The sequence below is a fragment of the Phocoena phocoena genome, chromosome 1 (assembly GCF_963924675.1).
Source record: "Phocoena phocoena chromosome 1, mPhoPho1.1, whole genome shotgun sequence".
Classification (NCBI taxonomy): Eukaryota; Metazoa; Chordata; class Mammalia; order Artiodactyla; family Phocoenidae; genus Phocoena; species Phocoena phocoena.
The window spans coordinates 56,180,705-56,193,427 of record NC_089219.1 but is presented as its reverse complement, the minus strand read 5'-3'; the positions used below and the strand labels follow the sequence as shown (position 1 = coordinate 56,193,427).

At 46.2% G+C, this 12,723-nt stretch overlaps 1 protein-coding gene across 1 annotated transcript in view; it reads right to left on the bottom strand.

Moving 5' to 3' along the window:
- DNAJC6 (DnaJ heat shock protein family (Hsp40) member C6) overlaps nucleotides 1-11,609 on the bottom strand; it is a 152,417-nt gene extending 140,808 nt beyond the window's left edge. The window contains exon 1 of the mRNA XM_065875317.1: nucleotides 11,483-11,609. Coding sequence (XP_065731389.1) covers nucleotides 11,483-11,597 — 115 coding nt within the window. The 5' untranslated portion in view covers nucleotides 11,598-11,609. The remainder of the gene's footprint in view (nucleotides 1-11,482) is intronic.
- Nucleotides 11,610-12,723: the final 1,114 nt, after the last annotated feature.

The window sequence follows — 12,723 nt, the reverse complement described above, 5'->3', positions numbered from 1 at the left end:
GCTGTGATTGATTTCAGTGTTTCTCAAACTCTTTTGACTGGGATTCACAGTGAGAAACTGATCTGACATCAATACAGCCCATATCTACATACATAAACAAACATAAACATCTAAAACAGAAGTTACAGGAAACAATTATTTACACTTACCATATGCAATGGTTTCTGACATTTTCTGTTCTATTTCATCTTTCTAAAAGGTTGCTTGAGACTCACTGAATTGCTTTCTTACCACCCACAATCTGTAGAACAGTGATCTGGTCTAACAGTTATCCATTTTAGAGATAAGGAAACAGGTCCGAAAAAATCATGGGTATTGTGCTAGGTCACCAATGAGTTAGTGGCAAAACAAGCCAGAACCTAACCATCCTGACTTCCAACCAAGACTCCTTCCAAAACAAAGTGAAACAAAAATTCTAAATACCAACTCCCCTAAAAAAGCAGCTGGGCATTTGAAGCCTAAAGCATCCTGCCTGATACACTGAGAAACTGGGAGTGTTTCAATTCCAAATGGTGGTGAATATTAACCTAACATGAGCCTCCAGCTCAGGCAGTCTTAACTTTTTCTAAACCATGCCCCTGGCCTAGCATGACATGGCACATAAGCACATTTTTTTCTTTCCAGAAACCTTTTCTCCAGCTACTGAAAACGACACAGGAAAGGCCAACATTCTCCCTGAGTTTATTTAAAATATTCTGATTACACAGACACAGGTTTTATTTGTCCATGAGAGCTTGGCTTAGAAACAGCAGTAGACAGGCACCCTTTGCATTTACCAGGGCCATGCAAATCTGTTTTCCTCCTCGCTAAGGCTGTTTAATCAAAATTTAAACATCAAAACCGCAGAGATCGCTATGTGGAACCGACACCAGCTACCCCAGACCCTTTTAAAGCCTCAGTTATAGTAAGTGAAATTGCTTAAGAGCCTTCATCACAAGCAGCGTGATAGATTAAAATACCAGCCTTCCTACCGGCATCAGGCTGTGTGTGGTTTTGTTTGGTTGGTTGCTTTTTGTTTGTTTTTAATATGGAATAAACATCACTGTCCATTACAAGATGAGAATCTTATAACTTGCCAGAGAGTGTGCCTGAGGACTGGGCTGGTGAAGGCCAAGCGGGCGGCCCTGCGTGCAGTTAGGAGAAGGCTTGGGGCCTGGGCGGTCTCACCAATGAGGAAAACCACCCAGCTCCGGTGTTGCGGAGGGTCGGTGGGCGTGAGCAACCTGCTCCGGCGCTGTGTGCCAGCCTCCACCTGAGCACCCAAGCCCAAGGGCAAAGTGCTGGGGCCTCCTTAAAGCAGAGCGTGCTGGGAGGAGAGGGAGGGGTGGAACTTGCTGCAGAGAGGCTTGAGGTGAGATCAGCGAACGCCTGCTGGGGAAAAGGGGGGCGGGCAAACCCTAAAATTAGCTGGGGGGAGGCAGGGGCTGGGCCAGGCTACTCGGAGATTGGGCGGCTGCCCCGGAGCTTTCCCGGGAGCCCAGCCGCCCTGCGCCTTCCTCCTGCGGCAGGACCAGGAGCCGCACCTACGCAACACCACGGAAGGGCTCCTTCCTGGAAACAGGATTGGGGAACGCGTGTAGCCTCCCGAGCCTTGGGATCTATCGCTCCTCCCCCATCTGCGGCAGAAAATGTTAAGGACCCTCGGAATTTGAAACCCCAGAATCCTCCAGAATCCTTGTTGTTGAACTTAATATTTATTTGGCTGGCTCATTTGAGAGACCTGACCTTTCCTGAGTTTTCATTTAAATCCGTTTCTCTCCTCCCCCATGCCTCAAGCGGAACTGGCCGGGGGTTGGGGGGGAGGGGGCGAGAGCGGGGCGGGGGGGGGGGGGGATGCGAAGGGGGCTTGTTACCAGGGATCTAGGGGATGGAAGCTAGCAGAGCGGGGGGAGTTTGCATCTGAATATCTCTCTGCAAGATAAACACTTCTGAAGGTCAGTGACGGCTCCCCATTGGATCCTCCCGAAAAGGTGAATGTTCATTAAAGGCTTCTCCCTCTACATTTTTCTTAAGAACCCAAACTGTAAAAGTCCGAAGTATTTCAGATATTGCAATTCCAATAATGCACCAGAAACCTATATATTAATTAAGTATTCTGAACGCTTGCAAAATAAAAGGGAACTATTATAAGGAAGTCTGTGAAATGTAAATATGTGTTATTCAGCCAAGATTAAATGAAGAATGCAAAAATGTTATATTTAGTAGCACAAAAATGGAAACCTGAATGACAATATTTGGAAACCAGAAATCAGTTATTTTTAAAAGTCACGTTTATTATTATATACTAGAATTTTTAAATAATATATGCACACTAATTTTAAATCAGCCATTTAATATACACTAAACGTGTCCATGGAGTGACATCTTATCCCTAGCCTCTTTTACCTCCCCTCTGCAGTCGGCCCCTTACCTTTATTTTCAGAATCTTTCATTCTCTCCTTCCTCCCTCTGCTGCAAAGGAGCAGGAAAGTCTGGCTGGTTCTGCAACCCTGACTTTGGATTTGTCATTCAGTCAGCGGTCTTGGGGGAGAAGTCCCTCAGCCGAGGAGCACCGGGCTCTGATAATTGCATGCAAGTCAGTGTGCAGGGGTTATAATTTTGCTTATGCTGGAGCAGAAAGGATGGGGAATGAAGACAGACGTAAACACAAATTCCAAAACATGGCATGGAACTGGATCTGGAGCCTAGGCTTGCCTTTCCTTGCAGTAGGTTAGGGAATCAACTGTTTAGTGCCTCCTTGTCTCTGGAGAGATTTGATTCAAGTTGAAAGAGGACCACGTGTGCCGTGCACCAAGCTTATTCTCAAATGGAGACCTTCACTTTGGAGGGGGATTAAGAGCCCTGTGCTTGTTTCCTCTTACATATTCATTCATTCAGCAAACACTTCTTTTACCTCTCTGTGGACCAGGCTCTATGCTAAGTACCGCGGACAGAACAGTGATGGGAACCAACCCCAGTCCTCAAGCCACTCACCGGCTGTTACAATGCAGAGGCATACAGTGCCATCCAATGACCTATGTCTGCTGAATGGACCTAGGTTATTGAACCCAGTTCACCCAGGTGTAAGTTGGTACTCAAGGCTTTAGTGATTGGTCTTAAGCCACTGGATGGCTGAGACAGAAATGGATCTATGGAAGCCAGACCAAACCCCCTCTCTGTTAGACAGCAAGGAATACTCAAGCAAATCTTTCAATCATCCAATGCAAACTTACTTTCAATCATTACATACCTCAGATTCATTCTTTCATTCATTCACTCAACAACGGTTATTTGTGCCAGGCACAACTCCACCTGTTAGCAATTCAAGAGTGCAGGAAACAGACCAAGTCCCTGCTCTCATGGCTATCACATTTGGGTGGGAGGATTCAGACAGGCCATAAACAAACAAATATAAACATACAAGAAGTGGCAGTAAATGCTGTGAAGAAGAATGAAGCATGATAATGAGGTAACAGAGCTGCCATTTTAGATAGTGTGGCCAGGGGAGGTGCCATTGAACTTGTTTTACAGAAAATGAATCCGTCATCACAGTCCCTTCCAAACATCTTCACTTAGAAATTGTTTTTTGAGTTCCAAACCCTCACAACTTCCTCTGCTCCAAGTGCACTCACTGATGGGTAGTGTTTATTCCCCAATATACAGACTGGTAAACTGACATCCAGAATGATTAACTGACCCAATCCAGGACCTCACTCACCTCCAAGATGGAAGAAGAGCAACAAAAAGAAATGCACCAACCTGCGCTCATCCCCAGAAATTGCTGGGTTAAGTACAATATTGAAAAGGAAAATTTGCCAGAGTAGGAGGTGAGAAAAGAGGGTTGAAGACCTATCTCTACCACTATTACCTGAGTGGTGAACAGCAGGTGATTGAACCTCTCTGGCACCAGTTTCCTCATCTGTAAAGTGGGGCTAATCATCCGTGCCCTGTGCGTGGTCCAGGCTGTTCAGAAGATCAAAAGGGAGAACAGGTGGTACTTTGTAAACTAAGTTCTACATAAGTGTAAAGTATAATTATCAACATACTTGGGCACATTAAGAGAACTAATTGCTAGTGTTTACCTGCTCACTATGGCAGCCCGAGAGTCAAATATAGCTATAGAGGGAAAGCCTGTCGTGGCCACTAGGGGTCCTGGAGTTGATTTCTAGCCGCCACAATTTAAAGACTCCCTTAAAGTTTGGGGAAATTTTATTTTGTTTTTGTTCCCATCTTTCCTTGACAGTGGATAATATCCTTATGCATCCTTGACAACTTAAGGCCAATGAGGAAAATCTGCCTTCATTGGAACTCTTCACTGGCCACCAAATGAGGCATGTTAGCCCATAAACCACATCAAAGAAATGGGCATCTCCATCTCCAAGGGCCAAGGCCAGGGCAGCCAAAACGTACCCAGTTAGGAGCACCTTTAGGGGCAGATAGGGTGAAGGAGGGGGCGATGAGAAGACACCATCCGTGTACTCTTTCTTTTTTTTTTTTTTTATGCGTTACGCGGGCCTCTCACTGTCGTGGCCTCTCCCGTTGCGGAGGACAGGCTCCGGACGCGCAGGCTCAGCGGCCATGGCTCACGGGCCCAGCCGCTCCGCGGCATGTGGGATCTTCCCAGACCGGGGCACGAACCCGTGTCCCCTGCATCGGCAGGCGGACTCTCAACCACTGCGCCACCAGGGAAGCCCCCGTGTACTCTTTCATCCAATAAATATTCATTATGCCAGACACTGCTCTGAAGACTGAGAATGACACAGTGCTGAACAAAACATTCTGTCCTCAAAGAGCTTGTGGTCTCAGAACAAGAGGTTTCTACAACGTATGCTGATTTCCTGAGTTAGGCCGAGGACTGGGTCTGAATAGTAGGGCAAGGGCTATAAAGCAGGAGAGACCAGGTTCAAACATGGGCTCTGCCATTTCCTGGCTCCTAGAGTAAGCTGGGATACGTTCCTGCACCTCTCTAAGTCTCTATTTCCTGATCTGTAAGATGAAGATACTGAAGGCACCTACCTCCTAGGGTAGGATGAGGCTCAAATGAGTTAATGCATGTAAAGTACACAGCACAAAGCCTGACACATAAAGGGAGGGCTCCATAAATGCTGTAAGACTAATATTATCACCTACTGACCTGGATCAAGTGTACCCCTCTGCACCTCAGTTTCCTCATAAAATGCAGAAAATAATAACTAGTTTATATGGCTATTGTGAGAATTACATATCAGGAAGAAGATAAAGCCCTGGTGTAAAGGATTAGCTCACCCCCTGCCAGGCTCACTCCAGGCCCTTTTTCATCAAGCAGCCTCCCCAGGAAAAAAGACAAAGTCTGGGAGGAGTGAGGAAGTGGGAGAGAGCCTGCCATTTATGTTAACAAGGAAGCAATTTTCTTACAAGAGTATGATCATTTCTAGGGTTACCTGCATTGTACTCAACACTGTATTTTGAAAAGTTTCAAAATACAAAGAGTTGGAAGAATTGCATGGCAAACATCTTCAAGTACATTTTGCTAAATTTGTTCTGTCACATAGATGTTCATCTTTCTATTCATCCTTAATAGGTTTTTTAAAATTAAGTTGAAAGAGATTTGAAGTCCTCTTCAGATAAGAAGAGCCTTTATTTTCCCTGATACAAATTTTACAGAAGCCTTACACTGGCTGATTTTGTGGCCATTCCAAGCAGGGTCAGGTAAATTCTTAGAAGCCTTGTCTTGCCCACAGTAAACCTCAAGGCCACACCCAGCTGAGGGACAAGGATAGACTCAAGCCTTGGAGCCTTCCAGAACAGAACAAGGCACTGCCTCATGCTTCCAATAAACTGGTACCAACAACCATTATAAACATCCATTAATGGAAATGATGCTCCATCTCAATAACCAGGTTTAGGGAAAGCTTCAGGCAGGCTCCACTGGCCACAAGTCCCTTCACAGCTCTGCACAGTCCTTGTCTTGTTGGATGCCACTTCTGAGTCATTAGACCGGTGAGTCATGCCCAGCAAGGGAGGCCATCTTGAGAGCAAAACCAAAGAGAATTTTCAAGAACAATGAGTGACACCCTGAACTGAAAGAGAATAAGGCTCTTCATTGTCCTAGCAAAACAAAAATGAAAGAAAAAAAACGCTACTGTTAACACTGTGGGTTCAACTTCCCAGCTGTATATTTTACTCCGAAGAAAAACTCAGCAAAAAAGGCTTTTATATTCCCTTGGAAATCTGAGAGCAAAAGAGACTGGGAGGATATTTCTCAAATTGGGCAGACCCAGTGATCTTTCGGTAACTTGCCTGGACCCTCTCTTCTGGATTAGTCATTCATTTCCAAAACATGCCAGGGTGGGGTGACAGGAGAATGACTTCACCTGCACCACCACATTCGGTCTTCCCCCAGCCACGCCTGTCTGGTTTGCTCAGAGCATCCAAGTGGCCGTAAGCGAGATGAACTGGAGTGAGAAAACTGCTGACTGGGGGCTGGGGAGGGGATGGGGCTTTGTGATTAGGGTCACCGCAGAGAAGGGCAGCATGACTATAAGAAAAGCTGGGTGTGCTCCGATGAAGCCAAGCCACAAGGCAAGGGGAAGAGAATTAATACATGGAGTACCCACTGTGTGCAAGGAAATCTTCTTATCATCATCACCATCCTTTTAAAGAACTTATTTGCCAAGCATGGCCTTTAAAGCGAGGACTTTCACAACACACTGCCTGGGTTTGGATCCCAGCTTACTAGTTGCGTAACTCTGGAAACGTTACTTATCCTCTTTGTGTTTCGGTTTTCTCGTTCATAAAATAGAGACTGTAAAACAGGGTTATTGTAAGAATTAAATAAAATATTCACAGGTTTAGGACCATGGCTGGCACACGGTAAGCAATGCGTGCACATTAACGCTTGCCAGTCCGTTTTTTTTAGATGAGAAAAATGAGGCAGAAAGAAGAAAGGAGACTTGCCAAAGGACACATAGCAAAAAAGTAGCAGAGCCAGGATACTGCCTGTCATTTACTTCTCACAACACCCCTGTGACGGAAGTGACATCATTTTCCTTCTATTGATGAGAGCTTGGAAGCCCAAGAGCTTAGTAAACTGCTCATCGCACAAGCTGGCAAATGGGAGAGTTAAGACTGAAAAACTCACATTCACTGTCTTTAAAGCCTTTGCACATCCCACTAGGGCCAACGGTTCTCAAAGGTTAGCACACACCAGAATTACTGCAGGGTTTGGTAAAGCACAGGTTGCTGGGTCCCACCTCCAGAGTCTCTGCTTTGGTAGCTCTGAGGTGGGCTCCAAAAATTTGCATTTCTAGCAAGTTCCAGGAGACACTGTTGCTGCTGGTCTGGAGACAACCCTTGAGAACTACTACTCTACAATCAGGCACTTGTATGCAGAAGAGAGGGTAGGAGAAGGTATGGGGCCTAAAGGGAATAGGTCCCACTCCGGCATAGGGTTGGCTACTTCACAGAGCCTAGCAAATATATTTTGCATTTATGGTCCTTTCATAGTTATGATATCATTTGATCTTTCCAATATCCCTAGGTAGTGACCATTATCTCCATTCAATGTGATTTGTTTTTAGGGACATATGGCCAGAAAATGGCAGTAAGAATAAACCACAGGTCACCTGACAAGTGTCCTGTCCTTTCCTCCAGGTAACTAGTCCTGGAAAGCACTACCTGCGGATAGAGACTGACTCCAGGTCCAACCTGTGTCTTCCCAGGGAATAACTGCAGTTCAGGAAAGGGCACTTCGGCCCACCAGCGTTTGCAGGAGGCTATTTCTGGGGGGAAGAGCTCAGGACTGGTTTTCTACCATCATTTCAAGGACTAGGAAAGCCTACTGCTCACAAAATACTTCCACCAACTATCCGCTCCCATCTCTATAACCTAAAGCTTTGATATTGACGTAAATCTGGTTCTCTGCAAAAGCTGGAAGCAATTTAGGGGCTTAATTTCTACTGGACACAGCTTGTTCATTTAGAACAGCTTGCATGGTTAGATTTTTTTAAGTTGCTTGGACATATAAACAGGTAAATCATTGGTATCCAGAAGATTTCAAGAACTCCTATGAGCAGATTTTAAAAAAAACATGAACCACCGAAAAAAAAAAAAACATAAACAAGCGTTCACACATGTCTTGGTCACACATGGCCAATATTCATGTGAAAAGATCTCCAGCTTCATTATTCGTCAGGGAAATTCAATATAAAAGCACCATGCAGTACCACTTCATACGCATCAAAAAATTCTGACAGTACTGAGTATTAGCAAGGAAGTAAGGAATCAATATATACATCCCAGAGGATTCATTCATTACTTAACCATTCATTCATTATTATCCAATAACTAAATAAACATATTTATTGAATGTCTTCTATATTCAGGATACAATATTAAGCTGAACAGATGCCAGAGGTCCCCAGAAGCTATGCTACTTCTCATCTGTAGCCTCCTGCTGAAAAAAAAAGGAAGGGAGGGTAGAAAGAAGGATACTGATGTAGAAGGCCTTCTGATTGGTCCAGAAGGGATTGCGGCCCCTGAAGAGCTTCCAGCCATGTTTTATTCCCGCCACTCATTAAGCTTTCCATATTTGGGGTGTGATCATATGGTGCAATATCTGGACTAATATTTATAAAAATAACAACCACCACCTTGTGAGCTACTATGTACCAAGCACTTTATATACAATAACCCATATAATCATCACAGGAACATTATAATATAGGAGTATCATCCTTATTTTACGTATGATAGATAACTGAGTTTTAGAAAGATTTAGCACCCTGCCCAAGATCACACAGCTTATTAGTGGGCCACTTACTAGTGGCAGATTCAAATCATCGTCTGTCTGGCACCAAAGCATATGATTGTAGATGCCCCAAGTGACGCTGACATCATCATGAGAAATTCAGGCCACCTTTAAGAAAAATTAAATAAAATTGGGATATGGATTTCATTCACTGCGTAATATTTATTAATTTTACTTCTTCCCTCCATGAGTATAGATACTGGAACATGTTTATTTTGTGCTGATGTGGCAGAAAGGAAGCTGTGTGGGTAGTCAGGCCTGAATTGGCCACACACCAGTCCTATGACCTCTTGCAAGTTACTCTGTCTCTTGCTTCACTTTCCTCATCTACAAAATGGGGGAAATAAATACCATCTGTCCTCCCTCCTTCCAAGGTTAGTTAAGATCTAAACAAGACCTTACAGTTGACCTACTCCATAAACTGTAAAGTATCATATAACATAAGACATTACAATGGCCTCATCTCCAGGTTGTAGGGGGGAAGGGGAAGTAGGGAAATACAGTGATCTGCCAAGATCCTACCTAAGAAAAGAGAGGTGTGGCGTGGCAATGGGCCCCGGGTAAGCCATGGGTGAACTCTACGATGGGAACAAAGAAGAAAAAGAGAGGATGGTTGTGTACACAGTATACACCTGGGTTTAAAAATTATAAAACTAAAAAACTTATTCTAACCCAATTTACTGCAGTGGGAATACCCATTTATTCCTCTTTTGTAAAACATTCACGCAACACCTGGAATAACAGTATGCATGTAAGTATCACTCAAGGAATACTTGTTGCAATTACCAATCTATTCAACTACTCAGGCAAGCTAAAGAAAAGGGGTGGTCAGCCTTTAGACCTACTAAGTTTCCGCAACAGTTCTTGATGCAGTGTGGAAGGAATTTAATTGGCGCATTCACTAAAAGTAATAACACATCCTTTGAAAGCCGGCAAGATGACAATGCCAAGCCACAGAGCCTCCCTAACCATCAACAATAGAAAAGCTTGTTTCTAACACAATAAGTTGTGCTGTTTCTAACACAAATATTTGAAGGATAATTATTTTTGCTCTTTGTCAAATTTCTTTTTAGAATGCTTACTATGTGCCAGCACTTTACAATTATTAACTCATTAATTCATTTAATCTTCGTAACAACCCTGGGGTGGAGATGGGGGTGATGCGGCCCTGTTGCAGTCTAGCTTCTGCCCTGGCTCAGGTCGGCCATTTTAGAACTCAAGGCATGTCAGCCTCTGAAGAATCCTCAGATGATGGAAACAGACGAAAAGGACATGATAGGACACACAGACAGACAGACACACACACACACAAGCAGACAGGTATCTACAAAGTACCCAGCTCTGACTTAGCCTGGTGGGGGATGCAAAGATGAAGTGGATGAGAACCTGCCCACATGGAATCTATAATAGCAGATGAACAGTGACAAATGCCCTATGGATGATGAAATACCAGCAGACAGGTTACAGGTGGCACCTATCCCAGGAAAGGCTTCACACAGGAGATGCATTTGTGCTAGTCCTAACGGATGGGTAGGAATTGGCCAGGCTGAGAAACCAAGGTATGGCCACTGCAGATAGAGAGAAGGCAATGAGCCAGCAGATCATGTCATGTCCCTGTGCTCAGAACATGTTAGTGGCTTCCCAGCTCACTTGGAATAAAATCCAAACTCCTCATCATATACTACCCAGTCCCTGACCCAGGCCCTGCCTGCCTCACTTTCCCCTTGCTTAGCTCAGGCACACTGAGAACCTTTCCACCTGCTATTGCCTCTGGCAGGAAGCTCTCCCCTGGCTCCATGCTGGAGTAACTCTGAATCAGTCTGCAGGCTCAGCTGTAATTGCATGGCCACAGAGACGCCTTCCCTGTCCACCCCCCAAGTAAGCTAGGGCCCCTCTACCTTTTTTCCTCTCCCAGCAGACGATTTGATTCCTTCCAAGCACACAGAGCAATCTGCAATGGAGACTTTTACCTATTTGACGTGTGTAACGTCTGTTTCCCCCTTTAGAAGTAGTTCCATGAGCTGCGGCCTTGCCTATCTCGTTCAATCCTGGGCCCTGACACACAGGGGAGCTCGATAAAAATTATGGAATGAATGAATGCAGTGAGTCAGTGACTGAATAAATGTGAGTTAAGGCCCTGGTGAGGATAGGGTGGAATGTGTTTGGGAAATAGTTAATTGTGACTAGAGCTTACAAGATAACAGATGGGTTGGAAAGAGGGTGGGTCCAATGGGGAGGACCTCCAAGGCATAGTTGGGTGCGGATTAAATCCCCCAACGGGTACTGCATTGCAGGTGCCGGCCGGGTTTTGGGGGGAGGGGGATGCAAACTGTTTTCCAGAGGCACCCCGGATTCCCTCTGTCCAGAGCCAAACGGACAGACAGGGACTTGTGCGGGAAATTAACAAGCTGCAACCACCTGGGCCAAGGGGAGATACGCTTAAAGGGTGGAGGGGGAAGCAGGGACTGTCGTCGAGCGGTCCCGGGGGAGCTTGGGGACTGGTGTAGTCCCCGCGGCCGAGGGTCAGGGAGGAGGGTCGCCCAGGCAGGGCCAGACGTCCAGGCGGCGCGGCCCCCGCCCGCGGGCCCCGGGGGCCGAGAACCCAGCGGGAGATGCCGCCTACGGCAGCAGCCGGAGCCACCGCGGCCCCGCTTCAGCGGGAGGCCGGCGCCCGCCGCTCGTGGTAACAGGTCCCGCGGCCGCGCCCACACTCACCCTGCGCCGCCTTGGAAGCCGAGCGCGTCCGCCACAGCCGCCGGGTTGCCTTCCACGGCCGCAGCGAAGAAAACAGCCTCCGGCTCTTCTTGCCGCTCTTCTCAGTTGCTCCCATCTGTGCGCCCGCGCCCCTCCCCCGCCGCCCGCCGCCGTCCGAGGATGGCCTCCCGCTTCCCCGGCCGCCGCGCTTCTGCCAGGTGCCAGGCAGTCGCCGGGGAGGACGCGGCCGCGGGGGGAGGAGCTTGCGGCCGGATGCGGGGCGGGGAGGGTGGGGACCTGGCTCGCGCTGAGCCTGCGGGTGCGGCCGACCGAGGCGGGGACGCTGCAGGGATGCGCCAGCCGGGGGAGCGCTCAGCCCCTGGCAGCTCACAGGTGAATGCTTTAGTCTTTCCCCCTTCGTTCCGGAGATGTTGACGGAGTGCCCAACTACTGCTAGGCATCATTAATTAACACAAACCCGCCTGGGATGTGCACTGATTTTTATCCCCAAATTACAAATGATAAAATTGAAGCTCCGAAACGTGAAGTAATCTGCCCAGAGATCACACAGCCGCTAAATTATGCCGATATCCAAGTCCTGGGCTCTAGCTATATTTTTTTCATCCCTTTCTACTGCCTCAGAATGATTCCACATTATGTTGGATTTTTTTTTGAAGTTTTGCTTTTTTTATGCTTCTATTTTTTCTTTTTTTTCTTTTTTTTTTTACATCTTTATTGGAGTATAATTGCTTTACAATGGTGTGTTAGTTTCTGCTTTATAACAAAGTGACTCAGTTATACATATACATATGTTCCCATATCTCCTCCCTCCTGCATCTCCCTCCCTTCCACCCTCCCTATCCCACCCCTCCAGGTGGTCACAAAGCACCGGGCTGATCTCCCTGTGCTCTGCGGCTGCCTCCCACTAGCTATCTATCTTACGCTTGGTAGTCTATATATGTCCATGCCACTCTCTCGCCTCGTCACAGCTTACCCTTCCCCCTCCCCATATCCTCAAGTCCATTCTCTAGTAGGTCTGTGTCTTTATTCCTGTCTTACCCCTAGGTTCTTCATGACATTTTTTTTTCTTAAATTCCATATATATGTGTTAGCATACGGTACCTGTCTCTCTCTTTCTGACTTACTTCACTCTGTATGACAGACTCCAGTGGATTTTTTTTTTATTTAAGTCTGATAGATATTCCTGTTTTCCTCATGCAACAGATTTTTTTTTAAAAATTTATTTTTGGCTGCATTGGGTC